This window comes from Labrus mixtus, chromosome 20 (genome assembly GCF_963584025.1).
Source record: "Labrus mixtus chromosome 20, fLabMix1.1, whole genome shotgun sequence".
NCBI lineage: Eukaryota > Metazoa > Chordata > Actinopteri > Labriformes > Labridae > Labrus > Labrus mixtus.
The window spans coordinates 13,812,743-13,830,349 of NC_083631.1; the positions used below are offsets into that span (position 1 = coordinate 13,812,743).

General features: G+C 41.8%; 1 protein-coding gene across 2 annotated transcripts in view; it reads left to right on the plus strand.

The window, feature by feature from the left end:
• srcin1a (SRC kinase signaling inhibitor 1a) overlaps window positions 1–17,607 on the plus strand; it is a 38,674-nt gene that overhangs the window by 8,540 nt on the left and 12,527 nt on the right. For both annotated transcript variants that reach the window (XM_061065814.1, XM_061065815.1), the window contains exons 4-11: window positions 6,113–6,308; window positions 7,493–7,788; window positions 9,405–10,228; window positions 10,651–10,752; window positions 11,157–11,284; window positions 13,164–13,184; window positions 13,899–14,044; window positions 16,645–16,820. In XM_061065814.1, the coding sequence (XP_060921797.1) occupies window positions 6,113–6,308; window positions 7,493–7,788; window positions 9,405–10,228; window positions 10,651–10,752; window positions 11,157–11,284; window positions 13,164–13,184; window positions 13,899–14,044; window positions 16,645–16,820 (1,889 nt within the window). The remainder of the gene's footprint in view (window positions 1–6,112; window positions 6,309–7,492; window positions 7,789–9,404; window positions 10,229–10,650; window positions 10,753–11,156; window positions 11,285–13,163; window positions 13,185–13,898; window positions 14,045–16,644; window positions 16,821–17,607) is intronic.

The following is a 17,607-nucleotide window of genomic DNA, read 5'->3' on the forward strand; positions in this document are numbered from 1 at the left end:
AAACTTAAAGCTTTCCTTTGTACAATTATCAAACACTAAAATAAACATATAAACTTCTGGAAACTGGAATCAGAAAATGAAAGGTGTAACCACAAGGTTGATTGAAACATTTTTTTTGTAAATCAAAAGAAATTGCTGTTTACTGGTTGCTTGTTACGATTCAAAGGATCTATTTCACGACTCATCTTGCTGCTCTAAAGACCGTGTTACTTCTGTTTCTTTTCACTTTTTGTAATAGAGCAAATTGTTGTCGTGTTAATCACTGTAGTTGCTTTGCAGCAGTCAAGTGAGGCAGCTTAATCACTGAACAGAGAGAGTTGCGCGGAGCTGCTGGGGTAATAAATGTAGAATGAAAACCCTAAATGGTCCACGCGGCTGCAGATCTAAAGCTATTTGCTTTCAACACACTCTCTTTTGTTGACACCTTTTATGTCTGCTTGAGAGTCTCCGGATTCTACCTGCCAGCTAATAAAAACACTAAATCAAACTATTAGCATTGCACTACACAAGTCTTACCTGTGTACAATATATGCATGGTGAGGATATCGTTAGATAGTTAATAGATATAGTTAGAAATCTGAGCCGTCATCTGCCCTCTGAAAACAACACTGCTCCTTTTCCTTCTGAGTAAAGCGGTTGCATTGACACACACTTCACAGCAATTTGACCAGCTATTAGTTTCTCTCATTGATGATTATTATGAAGAGACAGGACTCTTAAGAGTGTTGGAGGCTGAGGATAATGTGTGCAGGCGGAAGATTGGCCTCAGATTTGGAAATGAAGGAGTGGAATAATGATAGAAGGGGAAGTGCAAGTGGAGACAAACTGATGTGAACGGTGGATCGATGTTAGAATAGAGAGCAGTTTTCTCACTCTATTTTTCAAGAGTGAGAGCTTTGAGCCTTTTGTTGTGTGAAAAAGAGAAAGGGTTATAGGTAGAGGGATAAAATGCGATCTCCAAATCCTGAAATGTAGACGCCAACAGCACAAGCATGGCGCCTGAATGCAAGTTTTGGCCTGAACCACTAGAGACAGAGGTGGAGGCAGATGTGTTGATGGAAAGCAACTTAGCAACAATCAGGAGTGAGCTTTGGGAGTGATTGGAGGGGAAAAATGACAGAGGGTGAAAAGCAGGAGAGAGGAAGACGGAAATCTGCAGACAATTACAGAAAAGATCATGGGAATGGGGAACAAAAAAGCACCGATGCACTGAAGGCATTAGGGGTGTGATATTAAAAATTGAATGGCGGTCTCTCTCAGATAATACCCAGGAGAAAAACATTTCATCGCCATTTTACCCCGGATCAAGTATTCTTTGACATTTGCGGTTGACATATATTCTGTCATTGCCCAGGTCCAGCTCAAAGTCAAGTCACTACAGCGAAATGATCACAATTAGGGGAAAGATTAGAAATATAAGCCTATTACCAAATGAAAGGTATGCTTATCTCTGCATAGAGGATTTAACTGTCACATATAGAACTTATGACTAATAAGAAACAAGACAGCTACTTGCTACTACGTCTTTACAGCAGTGTTATTCATTCAAGTTCTTCATCTTCTTGCTAAAATGCCAGAGGGATTTTGGGATTTGCATGAAATCATGTTTAAATTTGCTTTAACTTCAAGTGAGCAGACCCTGCTTTAATAACTGAATGTTCTATATGTTGTATGAACTGTCCACGTCCACTGGTCAACACTTGCCTGCTAACACTTGACATAAAAATGGGACCCCCAGTCAGTCCTAAGAGGCCAAAGTAATAGATATAGGGTAAGACAACAGCACTTCATGCAGTTCTGTGAAGGTAAAGTGAGAAGAAAATAGCAAAACAAGAAGCTGCAGAAGGATGAAGAGGCAAACAGTATGATCTGTGAGTCTGCTTTGCACCCGTGTTTGATGTAATATCCCAGCATGTCTTCAATGAAAATTGTTTAAGCTAGTCCCCTGCCGTACAGATCATTTCACAGCAGCCATGTGGGAAATTATACCTCATGGCTCCTGAGTTAAATCAGACTTACATTTTCTGTCGAAGAGCCAGATCATTCATGGTTCAGGCAAGAAATCAGGCTTTGTAACCCCACCATCCCCTCCCCCCAAAGATCACAACCAATGGGAGCTGATCCTGCACAAGTTTGGCCCATTTCAGGGTTGAAACCTCCCCTCAGGCTGTGCAGATCCTCACAGAAAGAAAAAAAAAACAGGCTCTTCTTAACTTAACGTTGAAATCAATTTGAACTGGCTTTGAAGAATTCAAACTGTTTGATTGCAGTATGAACTGTATGTTTACAACTACGTGTCCTGGTATTCCTAGCAGCTTTCCCCAAAGGATTCAGTGTGTGAACTGCAAATCTTTTCTCAGTTTGCATGTATATTGACAGGAAAACTGAGGAATGCTCTGTTGCACATTGTTCGGGGCTTAAAGAGGATTACAGATAAAGTAAGACAACATTGAAGTGTCAAATTGAGTGTAAAATGCTTCCCAAAACATGAAAAAAATAATAACCAAAACACTGCCACTTGACCTTAAAGCATAAATAATAGAGCATCCAAGTGTGTTTGTGTGTGTGTGCATGTACTGTATGAGTGTTTGTGTGTACCAGCACATGAGACAAGAAAAGAAATGGTACTAGGAGGTTGAAATCGAGTTTAATGCAGCTTGTAGCCTCGGGTCTGTTGTCAGGCTGCTCTATCCAGCTTTTCAGTGTACTCGCTTCTGTTCCTTGTAAGATCATCCTGTTCCCTACTTGTTCTCTCTCTCTCTTGTCCGTATAACAGTGTGGAGTTCTCAACAGTAATTGAGTGCTGTTGAAAAAGTCTGGATCACTCTGAAAGAAAAAGGTTTAAATGGAGAGGGAGGGTAGGGAGGAGGTGAACAGGGAGGACTGTGGAAGGAAATTAGAAGGAGGTAGAGTCGGCTTCCCTCATTTGAGGCTGTGATCACGATCATGTATAACACTGGCATGACTAGCAGGACCAGATGCATGACCAGATGGTGTATTCACATATACTATTTACACTGCAAAATGACTGCGCAGGAATATTTTCAGTTTTCCTTTCACATAAACCCTCAATATGGAAGTCAGTGTTTGGAGTCAGCTGTAACAAGGCAAGATGACAAAGAATATATATGCTGACAGCTGGGGACAGTTTACTCTGATTTATACATCAGGCCTTTATTGTTGTGTTCAGCAGCAGATTCATAGAAGTTGTTGAGAATAGAGCACGAGTCATTTTTTTCTACCCATTTTTTTAACGGCTAAAAAACACATTGAAATATTTGTGACATGTTCGTCTTTTTAGACATTCAGACGTTTCACTGCTTTTTTAATTTAAGATATGAGTCTGGGTTTTCTATTCTCCAGATCCAGTTCCAAGTCAGTTAAATACTTTTTTGTATTAGTTTTGAGCAGTTGATACATTCCTGCTACTTTAGCTGTTGGAATGGGAATAATGCTATTCTCATCTCTACAGTAAACATGAAGATATGTAGACAGTCTATACATTTAATTTTGCACCACTTTAAACAGGTGAAACAATGAACCAAATGAAACAAATGCATTATACCTCAAAAGCTCAAATCTTGTTTATTTGTATAAAAAGGGCCCAGAGTCTATAATTGACAATAAGTAGTTTTACAGTGGGTAAGGTGATTTGGGTTTTTTTTACGGATCCAGGCTAGCTGTCTGCACCTGTTTCTATTTTCTGTGCTAAGCTAAGCTATCCAGCTTCCTAAGGGGAAATACAACTTTAAAGAACTGACTTAAAAGTGGCAAGAAACCTTGTCTTCCTGAGCCTAGCTGAAGGAAAAATACAAACATATTTCATTTTTTTCCCCATGTGAAGTTAATTCAAAAATGTTTGCTTCCTCAGAGAAATACAAAACCGAGAGAAACCTTCAAAAAGATTTAATTCTTGAACTAGATTTAGACTAGATGAAATGCCATCAAACCGCAATAATTATTATAGTTTGTACTGTTAAATCTTCCTTTGTTTTTTGATGTACCATTGTAGCAGACCAGAAATGACTCCCTGCAGTATGTGCTGCTCTTTCGGGGCTGCTGCTGCTGCTGCTGCTGCGTTTTTGTTCAGAGTGGTCCCAGTTTAGATAAATGACCCTATTAGAAGACACGCTGGGAGTTATCTGTCAGCATCACTGTCCCTCTGTGTGCTCACAACATCTCCTGCCACTATCACTGGACACCAGCACAGTCATTCTGTGTGTGTGGTTGTGTGTGTGTGATTGAATTATTTATGATAGTGACAAATCAAGCGTACACGATGAAAAAGGATTGTTCCGCCTCTTAGTCCTGATGTTTGTAGCCGTCCCCTGTAAACATATCAGATCGCAAAGCAGGTCACAGCAGGTCCTTTAAAGAGTGATTGACCAATGACACTTGTAGTTAACACCTGTTGCTACAGCCAATTTAGTTTAGTTCATTTAGAGGTAGCAAAATTAGTTGATAATTGATTAATCTTTGAGACTAATTTAACTTAATTAAAAATGAGTTACATAATGAATTGCTTAACCTATTAATGAAACACTATAGAGTATCCAGCAGTGCTCTTAATTTTAGCTTCAGAAAACATTGAAAACCTGCTAATGTTAAGAAGGTATAATGTCTTTCCCTGTTTACTGTTGTTGATTAGCAATCAAGCAGCGTGTGCCTTAATGAAGTGAAGTGTAGGCTGATGGGAATGAGTTCATCCCTTTTGCAGATATTTATTCACCAGAGTATTGAACAAGTTTTACAATAAAATGTCTGTAAAACATTTTATTCCAGAAGCATAGATATTTGAGTCCTTATTGAAATGCTGCATCTTTAAAGATAAAACATTGAATAGTTTCAGTTTGTCTAGTCTGACAATTTGCCACTTCTTTCTGAGATACATCATTGCAAAATAAGAACTTTAGACTTCCGAGAACTTCTGATGGCGTCGTTCTTCCTATTTTTAATTTATGATGAACAGGTTGAGTAATTTACTGAAACAAATCTGAATGAAAGCAATCTGTAGATGAAGCTCTAGCTCATTGTGCAGAACAGGTTCCTTTCTTGTTCTACAATTAACAAAATCACACATGAGTGAATGAGTATGTTCCTTATAGTCATGCAGGGAGATGCAAAGGACAGGGATTGGCCTCTGTGTTTCTTCTGTCAGACTCTTACATCAATCATTTTTATTTTATTGAATTTGTTCTATTCATGTAAAGGAACAAAATAAATTGTTATTTGCCCATTCCATGAGTGACAAGAAGCAGGGTCCGTTTATGGCCTGTCCCGTACTCATTACATAAACGAAACCCACTGTAACGCCGTGCTGCAGTTTGACTCAGGCAGAAGGCGGAGAAAATAGAATCCTTTGAAGAACCGCCGGTGTTCATGGTGCGAGAAGGAGGAGACATGCACAGCTACTTTGCTATGACTAAAAGGGTGTGTCTGCCTCTGTCATCCAAACGACCTGCAGACAGCATTCTGGGAGCTCATTACAGCAGCCTCCGAGCTGTAAGGGGAGCTACAGCTGCGAGGGGGATCAGGGAGCCAGTTCAGTGAGCTCAGCCCCTGCTGCACTAACTGTCTCTCAGCGAGAGGCGCCCGGGCATAGGCCGGCAGGATAAACCCACAGTGACAGCCTAGGATTTGCATGAGCTTCTCCTCCCATCCCACAAGCACTTGTTTAAAGTTTGTGGCAGCACAGGGACAAGAGTTTGGATGAGGGTTTGTGGGAGGTGTGCAGAGCTGAGCAAACATGACATAACTTATGCTAAGCTGGAGCACAATTTGAAGCTTAATTTTGCTTCCTACCACCAAAGGTGATTCATGAAAGCTGGCTCCCTGGAGTCCTGTGTGATTCGGGAACAACTTTTATTGTGTTTTTCTGCTGCAGCATTCAACTGAAGTCAGATACTGTGACACTAGTAAATCCTAGTGAATGGCTGGTGACTAAACCATTGTCAAGGCCTTTTTAATCTTGTTATGTGGTTCATTGTGTAATGTCTCATTGTGTGCTCACTGTCTTTTCTGGTTGGTCTCATTCCATCGTCCCCGTCCAATCCATTCTCTCCGCCTTGATTTCCCCTTTCAGTAGATGATTGTGTTTCCTCCCTTCCTGCAGAGCCGCAGTCCACGGCATTCCCAGTCTACCCAGTCTGGGCTTGCGGACCAGGCCGCCAAGCTCTCCTTCGCCTCCGCTGAATCCCTGGAGACCATGTCGGAAGCCGACATCCCCATTGGATTCAACCGGATGAACCGATTTCGCCAGAGCCTGCCACTGTCCCGCTCCGCCAGCCAGAATAAGCTACGATCTCCAGGTACGGATTTGATGCTCTGCTGGAAGGTGCTGTCACAACATGCTGGTTGGAATAAAGGCAGATTTGCAGTTGTCAGTTTACCTCGTGTAGCTGCTTAAATAGATGGATGTGCTTACAGAGTACAGGAGCAAGAGTAACACTCTCAACTCATTAATCATAAAAGTTTCAGATTCCTCAAGTTTCACTGCTATAAAAACTCTAAAGTAGAGTTCTCTGCTGAAAACTCTTTCTTAAATGCTTGGAAAAATGATAATAAGTTAATTTCCTTTGAGTCTGGACATAATATATTCATGACACATCCATGAAAATTGTGGATACAAATATACAGTATCTACTTCAGCTAGAGTTTTATGTTGAGTTTAAATGTGCAAGTTATTGTTATACTTTATTAATCCAGGTATTTAAGTATGTTTACTAGCCCTAATCATACAGGAGGGATTGTGTCTGAGTACTTCTCAGAGTAAACAACAGAGTCGAGGGCAAGTTTACTACAAAGGGGCCTCAGGAGTGCAGAGAGGATTAGTGTGAGGCTGGCCCAGACTCATAAAGACCAAGGTGTGGTGTTACATCACCTACACTGAGATAAGACAGTGGCTGTAAAACTAAAGTGGCATTGACTGATGAGTTCAGGCAGAATAAAAACAGCGAAGCTCCAGTCTCTCTCCTTCACTAACCACTCTCTCTGTTTTCTTCTCTCCCACACTCGTCCGTAATATCTCACTCAACTTTGCTTGATTTTTAATCACTGGCTCTTCTTTGCTTTCTTTCTTGTTTTTGTTTGTCTCGCCGTGTATGAAGATGAATTTTCAGGTTAGTCAGGCATCAGACTCACTTTTACCTATACAATAGCACAAAGTTTTCCATGAAAGGGGCTATTTTTCAATCGTTGTTCATGTTCATGGCCTATTAATCGATAAGAGGTGACATTTTAGTCACACTCCAGTATTGGAAGAAAAATATCAACCGGCCTTAAACATGCACTATTGGAGCCTAATTATGAATCCACACAAAGCTACCACAGTCTTATTCTCACATCAAGAGAGAAATGAGTGGTTTGGCAGAACCTTTTGGTCATGATTTACAACACAATATTTTTCAAACGATGCTACTGGATTTTCTAGCCATTCTTTCTATCCTCAGCAAAGTCATCCCCCCCCCCTCTGATTGACTCTCCCATTCTTCAGGTGTGCTGTTCCTCCAGTATGGAGATGAGACACGTCGAGTGCACATCACCCACGAGCTGAGCAGCCTGGACACGCTGCACGCTCTCATCGTGCACATGTTCCCTCAGAAGCTAACAGCAGGTATGCTGAAGTCGCCCAACACGGCCATTTTAATCAAAGATGAGGCGCGCAACGTTTTCTACGAGCTCGAGGACGTCCGGGACATCCAGGACCGAAGCATCATCAAGATATACCGCAAAGAGCCGATCTACGCTTCCTACCCTGCTGCTCCACACCTGGCTAATGGAGACCTGAGGGTGAGGAGAAGGGAGCGGGGGGATTGGGGATGAAAAGGGTGAACTGTTGTTATTTAAGAGAAAGAATCAAGTCTGATATCTCTTTCTGGATCAGATGTTTGACAACTGAGCTGTCACTGAGAACAGCAACAACTATGTGCGTCTACATAAAGAAGATTAGCATGCTTCTTTAGAAAGTTAATAGTGTTTTTTTTTTTTACATTTGATTGTAACTTTGACGGGATGTTCCAATATATGGGTTAGCAATTTAACAGGTATTCCTCCTGGAAAAGTCGTTTTCTTATCTTCAAGTAGGCCATCTGTTGCCGAGCAGACACCAGAGAAGAATGTTCCTCTGTGAAACGGGCATATTTTAACATCCGAAGCTATTTCTGCTTCAGTGATGATCAAGGATGCCTGAGGGAGACATTTTTTGTTTAATTATTTTACACAAAACCCCGCTTACCATCTGCATTATTCACACAATACAGAGAAGTCGACTGCTATTAACCATACAAACAGGCGGCGGAAAACAGCAATTATTGCTGTGCATATTGTGTGTGCATGTACTCTGCTGCATGTATTATTTGTTAGTCATGCTCAGCTGCTTGTTTGTGCCTGCTTGTACAAAGCAGTCAAGGCCAACCGGAAAGCGCTTTCCACCTTGCTGAACCGCAGAGCAGATATCAGATATAGTACTCAAAGTCAGCTCGGTAAAAGAAAATCTGAAAAGCATTTCAGTAACATGTTATTGGATAAAGGAAAGAATAATCCAAGTAACCAATCATCTTTTAAGTCCACCCCTTCATTTGATCCGTTGGAGACACCGTCTGCATTTTAGAAAAGTGTCTCAGATCTGGCTCCTGTGCATATTTTTGTGATGTCTTCAGTAGCCATTTCAACTCCTGTGTTCACAAAGAACAGAATGTGTCAGTATACGTCATGTATGTACATTTGTCCATGGGCATTAAATTGCTCAGCCGCACAAATTCCTTTGTCATGTTTAGTATGTGTTTCATGTAACCATGACGAGGTCAGCTCAGACGCTGAGAAGCAACTGAAAATAAAAAGACAAGGATGATTTTAGAAACAAAGAGTTGAAAACCAAGGCCGATATGGATTTTTTTTTTTTAAAGTATCACAGCACTTCTAACAATGTAATGATGGTCTGCCATGAAATGCAGGTCGATGAAAACGAAAGCTGACTGAAAATGTTTGACGGCTATTCAGTTGTGCTGCATCCTGTCACCACTTAATGAAATAGAATAATATTGTAATGTAGTGTTTGACCTAAAAGTAAGTGTAAAAAACAGAAAAGATATACACGATAACTGTGTTGGAACTAGGGGTGTTATCTCCTGAAATCTTTCCAATTCTGCTCGACACAGTGAATGATTTCTTCTGAAGCGGACTGAATGAAAAATAAACAAGAACATTTTCTGAAGCCAAATCTGCAACGGCACGAGTAATTGGCCTCTGAGAACTTCCTCTTTTTTTGGCGTCAGTGGACTGTGACAGCCTGTCTGCTGTCAGTCACATCTCATTTGTCTTCACGTCAAACTGACATATAGGAAACACAGTGCTTTCATCTGTAGATCTCCATGGTTACCACCATCCCTGTTTTTTTTTCTTTTCAGAGGGATATGGTGTACTCCTCCCGTGACTCCTCCCCTACTCGCCGCCTCAACACTCTCCCGTCCTCGTCAGGCTCAGCATCCTCTGGCTCCCCGTCCCGCTCACGTCTCTCCTACAGCGGGGGCCGTCCTCCATCCTTGGCCGGGTCTCATTCTCAGCATGAACAGCAGCGACATCCCCATCATCCCCCCGCTGGACATAGTGCCAATGTTGGCCTGTCTCCCTCACCCAGCGCCATCCTAGAGCGCCGCGATGTCAAGCCTGATGAAGAAGTTTCTGCAAAAAACATGGCCCTGATGAAGAACGAGGGACTGTATGCTGATCCCTACAGCCTGATGCACGAGGGCCGCCTCAGCATCGCCTCTACCCAGTCGCTAGCCGCACTTGGAGACCCTTTTAGCTTCCCTGTTTCCAGTGGCCTGTACCGCCGTGGCTCTGTGCGCTCACTGAGCACCTACTCGGCTGCAGCTCTTCAAGGGGACCTGGAGGACTCCCTCTACAAACCTGGAGGTTCGCTTTACTCCGACACGTACTCCTCAGCCACACTGGGCATGGGTTTCCGCATGCCTCCCTCATCCCCGCAGAAAATCCCTGACATGCAGCTGAGGGACAGGGACTCATACTCCAGCTCACCTAGCAGAGCTTCACCGGTCAGGCAGTCCTTCCGCAAGGACTCCGCCTCCTCCTCCGTGTTTGTGGAGAGCCCAAAGTCAAGGCCCAGCTCTGGTTCCGAACCGCTATGTCTTACAGCCGGACCTGGGGAGGGTGGAAGGGCTACGCCTGGCTTTGGCTCCTCGATGTCTGGACAAGACTCTGACAGCAGCAGGTGAGTATAATTGGTCTGTGTTGTACTGCTTAAAACTGGTCCTGACAACCCTCATTTTTACATTCAGCTTAGGATGCAGTGGGTGAGTTCTCCATGAACACAATATTTTAAACCACTTTTAAAAAATCTGGTCATTTCACATGAAACATTTTCGGAGACTAAACCAGATTGGTTGTTGTTTTGTACACATATAAAAAATGTGATTGAACCACTCCCACAAATTAGTAATAACAATAATCAACAGAATATTATGTCTTTAAGTCTGCCGTTTTTGGGATGCATTTTGATTTGATTATAACTTGATATAAAGTATTTGCAAGTTTACAGGTACTGTTAACCCTTTTTTGATAACTCTACAGGGCTGTGTTGAACATTTTTTATTCTTCAATTTGACTGCTTCTCTGTGGCCTTTACCTCTGCAGGGATCAACGTCTGGAGCGTATGGAGGCAATGGAGAAGCAGATAGCCAGCCTTACTGGTCTCGTCCAGAGTGTGCTGACCAGGGCACCAGACAGTGACAGCACGTAAGACTCTCCATTATACCCCATTAACCCTCTAAACCCCCCAGATACTGCTACAGCTCCGACACATCCGCAGCATTATCGACAGGAACAGGAGCAGGCTATTATCAGGGCCATTATCAGCACCATAGCAGTGAAGCGGTTCACTATTATGTGTGAGCACAGCAAAGGTATAGTCCACTAAACACGCTGCTGGGAACAGTGCTATTGATTTATGCACTGATACATAGAGATGTGCAAGATAGCTTTGCAGTAGATTCCCTCATTTAAATGGAACATTGTTATCTGCACCAATAGGGCCTCATTAACAAGAGCACTTGTTAATAGAATCAGTCTGATAGTGTCCAGAAGTAGTTCTTTTAGCGTTAGCACTGTAATGTCCTTGCCCTGTGGCCGTTGATCCTCAGATGCGGCCTGCTGCGTCTCTGCATGATGGCCGGCTGCCCACCGGACCAAGGGACGGAGTTCTCACGGCCATTACCTTTCTCTTCCAGCGAGAAGACCGAAACCAACAGCGACGGCTCGGCCACTGGACGTGAGTATAGTAGCTTATTCTCTGACCCGTCTACTGGACTGTTAATCACTTGCCTTTATTTTACTAACTCTGCTGTCCTGCCTACATTCCTAAATTCCTACAGTTTAACATTTTCTTTCAACCTTTGAAAAATGATCTCCAACAACCAATGATTATGGTTTATGGTGTATTTATTAAAACTGAAGATTTAGTGAAGAGATTCTGAGTCAGTGATTTAAGTTGTTGTTGCTGAAATCCTGCATCATGAACACATCATTAGCGCCCCTGAGGTGACTGACAGCAAGTCACACTGCACCTTAATGCTTTTTATGTGACACAAGAAGCTAACAAAGACATAATTAGACCATGAGCATTATTAGAATACAAATCAACCATTCAATACAATATAACAAATGGAGGCCGGCAAAAAGGAGATATTTGTGATCCGGATTCTGCCGGCTCTCTGTTTCACTCACATGTTATGAATTCAAAGAACTACCAACATACATACAGTTAGAGACCAGAACAATAGACTGCAGCTTTTGCAGCCTTTTCATTTGTCTGGTTGATTGGGATACCTACTGATGCACAATTAGGTTACCATGGTTACCAATACCATGAGACTTGGATGAACATGTGCCCTGAATTAATTATCGCAGATTTCTTTATTTATAGAGCGCCTAATGAATTCAAAATCAGCAGCTGGATCCAATAAAAGTTCAGCTTTTAAAGTACATTAATGGTGAAATCACATGAATGGTGTAAAGCATTACTGGGGTAGGTCTGTGTTTGATTACCAGTATGTGCTTTCAAGCAGACAAAGACAAAGTTTTCAGTTCTCAAACCAGCCCAACCATTTCAGAACCAAATAGGCAAAGGCGACAAAGTTGGTTGTAACCAAAAAAGTCGGAGTGAAGAAACTCAGTGGACACATGTGCGTCTTTCATCTCTCCTTCTCGTTTCTGTTTCACTGTCACTGTTTGTGTCTTTTTTCTGCCAGCTGAAGTAAAAGAGTTTAATTCAGAATAACTCATTTACCGTTTCAGAGCTATAAAAAAAAAAAAAAAAGGCTAATTGGATCCACTTTTTCATATAATTAAATTAGAAGCCATTTCCAGACATTAAAACAACACAGTACAATTCAACGTCTGAAAAAGACCCCTGAGTATTGCCCTACTCAGTCAAGAGTCCGTCGAGAGGTACGGAGGAGGCATTTTAAGATTCACTACGCACAACTCCTGTAAGCAACAAGACACGCTGCCCAAGCTCTATCAAAAATAAAAATAACTGTACCCTCGAACAGTTTGTTTCTTTAACACCTTTCAACAGCTCCAAATATAAATGACTGTTAACATTACCCTCTTGGCGAGGTAATAAGACAGACAGCTTTGAAGTATTTGGAAGGCTTATATTTCTGCTTTTGACTAACTCCTAACAAGATGCATAAAGATTGATGTTAAAGCGTCTTTCTTGAAACATCTGACTTATACTTTAACCTATTTTTCAGCAAAGAGCTCCTGAAATACTGAAAGAACATTTGATTTACACTGAAGTTATTCTTAATAAAACCTTTTATCTTCCTGGAATTCCTCTCATCACTGCTGATCCTTTTTTTCCCTCCTCAGTCCATATTTGTTTTTAGCACCATTTTGGTACACATGCTGCTTTTCAATAGCCAGACCTTCACAGGGAAGTGCAAGGACACCTACCCTTTATCACTAATGTATACTTTGCCAAGAGAAAAGGCCATCACCTCAGTCATTCTCTCTGCTGTAGTCAATAAAAATGCTTTTCAGGGTCATCATTTGTGAACATAAACTTTTAAGACTTCTCTCGCCAGTTGTCTCTCTCACCATCTCATTAATTCCTCGGTAACTGGCTCACTCTCTCTATATTCCAGCTGGACGGCTGAAGAAGAAAGGTAGTTGCCATCTCCTACTCTATCACCCTTTTTTATTTCTCAGACATCTCTCATAGCTCTCTGCTCTCTGTATGGGTGTGTGGTGTTGCTGGGTAGCTGGCGGTGTCTTTCGTCACGTTTTTTATTCCTGGCTGGTTTCCCAGAGAGCGGAGCACCCCCACCCCCCCGCTCTCGTCCTGTCTCTGTTTCTACCTTTTGAATTTCTGCTTGGTTTTTTCCTTTGGGAATTTCAGAGGGGTTGCTCTGTCACACACAATGCTCTCCTTTAAATGTGTATGAGTGTAGGGGTGTGTGTTCAGGAGGCATATGTGTGTGGGAAGAGCTAGCCGTATTAGCCATACTCACAAAGCTCTGTTTGAAGATAAGAGCATGGTTATCCCCCTGTGTGTCACTTCTTAATAGACTAATTGCACTTCTGTATCGGTTACTAATAGCATGAGCTCACATTTCTCCTGGTGGGCTTGAAGAGTTTTGTGACTATGGTAGGTTTTGCATTCACACACTGTATTTGTTGCAGTGTGTGTATGTGTAAATGCACCGGATTTTCTATATGTATTTTTCTTTGGTCCTTACTGCTGTGTGCGTGTAAACTGTTTGTACTGCGTTTCATGCTGGCTGACTGCAATTCCCACCAGAGCACAGCCCAGCGAACTAACCAATTTGTTTCCCAATGACCTGCTTTTGACCCCCCATGTCCCGCTCTGTGATTGGCAGCTCATACACCATCAGCTCCGCTAGCACTGATGCCACCACCACCTACTAACAGCGTCAGCCGCTTTCAGATGCAACTCCACCTGCAAGGCCTGCAGCAAAACGCCACTGATCTGCGCAAACAGCTCACGCAGCTAAGGAAGACACAGGTATGGAGTTCATCCATTGTAAAAAAAAAAGATAAAAATAAAAAAAGAAGATCTTTATCTGATGTTTTTTGAAGAATATGTCCTCTCAAACTATTTCAAACTCATTAGGGCTGATATATAACATATAATACATACCCGATCTTGTTTCAGTGCTTTTATTGTATATGAGGAAGAGTGCATGAGCGTCACAGTGTGCAGACTAATGAGTCAGGTTAATAAAGGCACAACACAGACTGCCATCTACATCAACTTTTAGAAAAACAAACTAGTTTTGTGAAACTATAATAAAAAAACGTCTAAAACATTTTACATCTCTAAAAATAAAAGGCTACGTTTCTGTAAGTAATGGAAATTAACTGTGAGCGAACCCGCCCACAGAAATGACCGGGCCTCTGAAAGGTCAAGTAAATGGGCACTCCAAGGATATGATTTAAATCAGCATATGCATATTCGAACAGCGGTGTTAGCGCTAGCCTCCTAGCCTACATTAGCTCCCTCTCCCTTGCTCCCAATCTTTTGGAGCTGACTGAAATAAGATTGTTAACATGTTCTTGTTGGAGTAAAATGCCCTTGCCAGTTCCCTCCTTTTTCTCCTTCTTCTTCTTTTCTGGCATCATAACTTTGTGCAGTTTCTGGATGGCTATACATTACAAAAAAAAAAAAAAGGATCCTATCATTTCAAGAAGAGGGGCTTTACATTTTGAAACAGGCTACATTTTACTGAAGGAACAATGAATAAAATGTGTGTTTTTGTTGCTTTATAAGTAAATGGTGAGTATTAAGGTTTAAAATTAAGTTGCTCATTGTGTTTAAAATTAGAATGAACCGTGTTTTTCCATGGGTCAGCAGAAAGCTTTCCCCTTTATCCCCCCTTATTTGCCGCCCTTACTGTGAGTCATTATCTTCTTTATACAATTCCTAGTACAATAGAAACAGTTAACAGTGTTGACACTGGATTGTACAGAGTAACTGGGACCATTGTGTGCCTATAACTTGATAAGAAATCCAACCATTTTCAGTAAAGCAAATGGTATCATCTCGATTAGTCTCCTGTTTCTCTGTTAACATGCAAGTCACACAGAATCTAAGACCTATTCATGCAGTGCACATCTGGTTCGCTCCAGCTGCAGAGTTCTAGAGATTGCCCTTAATGTGTAGAAAATGTCTTGATTAGCCCCAATTATTGGAAGTATTTCCTTTTTTGACATGCAGCAGTTCTATTGCATTGCTATGATGTGGAATTCATACTGTACACTATACAACAAATGTATGCAGGATGTGTTGCTTTGATGTTTATTTGATCTTCACTCCAGTACCACATATCACACATCCAGGTTCACAGAACTGTCCTGCATGACACATTGAGGGCTTTGTATCTTTTGGGGATTAATAATAAAACAGGAGTAGTGAAGATGAAAGCTCTGTACACATTGTAAGGTATTTCACAGAGATACTGAATGTCTTTTTGGATGCAGAATGAAAAGATATGCCACACGGAAGGGGGCTAACAGAAATGTAGCTCCTGATTTCTTTCATTTATCTCTCGTGCAGATGATGCCATGGTTACTGTAGGAGGCGTCAGAAAGATGAGATACGGGCTTTCAGCTGCAGAGAAGACGATTCAAGTCTCTCACAGGGGAAAGGAGAAAGAAGGAGTAATTGGAGTGACAGATGATAGGCATGCAGTGCTTGTGTTTGTTCCTTGACAGCATTGACAGGGGCTCCTTGAACTAGCTAAACAGTGAGACAGACCTCCAAACAAGAGGCTGTGCTGTAAGGGCTCTGAGGACAATTTGCTATTTACCTGTAAGTTTGCCCAAGTGTGACCTCTGGAACCCGCACCCGCATTGTTACCCAGGGCGATGGCTGGCAGCTTAAATTTTACATGCGGCTCATGAATTATACAGAGCGTAGTGTACAGGAGAGACAGCAGTGAGAGAGGTAACACAGGGCTGAAAGACAAATACATGAAGAATGTATTTTCCACATAAATGTATCTTTTCTAAAAAAGGTGTTTTTCATAACCCTTTTGTCATTACTGGAAGCGTAATGGGACATTCAAGATCATTTTAGAGTGTTAGGATTAGGAATATAGTTGTCTTGTTACACTTCCTGGAACATAAGGCTTATCAATAATTAATGTTTCTTGCTTACCAGGTGCTTTCATCTCAGGGAGTTGTATTACATGCAGCACTCCTGTTGAATATTCCATTCATAACAATGAGAGGGAGCCGAGTTCACGCTCAGTGCCTCTGTCATGGACATCCTTCGTTTTCCTCGGGGCTTCCCGGCTTTCTGTGTTAAGGGAAATGTTATATGCATAGCTGATACACACGCTCACACATCATTGAGGAAGCTGCTTGCTGCTTACAGCAGGCTAAAAAAAACTAATAAGAGAAAAATGTTATAGTGTCATAACATGGCAAAGAAGTTATCAAGGCCACACAGAACACAAAGTCCAGTTGCTGCAGACCCCTAATATCTATTTTAAAAAGCCTCAAGCGTTGAATTCTTGTCCTCCTTGTCCTGTTATTATGCTGCAATGCCAACGTCTAGCAGTTTTCAACACCCAAGCTCTGTGTGTGAATGTGTGCTTGCAGCTGGAGAACCAGGATTCAGTTCGAACTCTGCTGAAACGGACAGAGGCAGAGCTGAACGTGCGCGTGGCTGACGCCCTGAGGAAGCAGGAGGATCCTCTGCAGAGACAGCGCCTCCTGGTGGAGGAGGAGAGACTCAAGTATCTGAACGAGGAGGAGCTCATCATCCAGCAGCTCCAGTCAGTACAAGACCAAAACACTGATTTTGGAACGGTGTTGGTTAATGAAATCCCCAAACCTCAACCCAAGTTGAAGATTTATCTCTTTAGATTCACAAAAATGAATCTGCAACATAATCATATGTATTAGTATCATTCAACGCTATAATGTTGGAGGCTAATTGGTCAGTGTATTGAATATATGTTGACATGTCATGTTTAATCACAAATTTTCATAAATGCCTGAAACATGTCAAAAATGTGTATATCTCTTTTTAATGAGATGACTCACAGGTTGACGCAGTGAAGGGTGAAAATGTAACTGTAATTAAGCCCTGGCATCGAGCAAGATGCTTATTAAGATGGCAGAAGCGAGATGGCGCTGCGTCTAATTGAAGAGACTTCCAAACCAAGAACAGAGAGCTACCTTGTGATTTAATAATCTGATAACTTGCTCCCCGTCAGAAGTATGGAAATGTCCGTCGCTGTAATGATCCCTGGATTTCTCTGTGAGTTTCACGAGAGCTCCTGAATCCCTCTAAGCGACACTTTGATTGGGGCCCTAATTGGTTGAACCGTTAGATGATCTCAGCTAATCAATGTCTATTATTCAGCCTGGCCAATTGCCCATTTATTTTGTTTAATTATACATGTAACTTTCCTTCATTACATGACTCCAGGCAGATTTAAATGAAATGTTATGAAACTGATTCATTAAAAATGGACAAACTATGATATGTGGTTATACTTCTCCACTTCTCCCTTCAGTTGTTAAATGAGACTTTTCAATACTTGTCCATACTCCTCC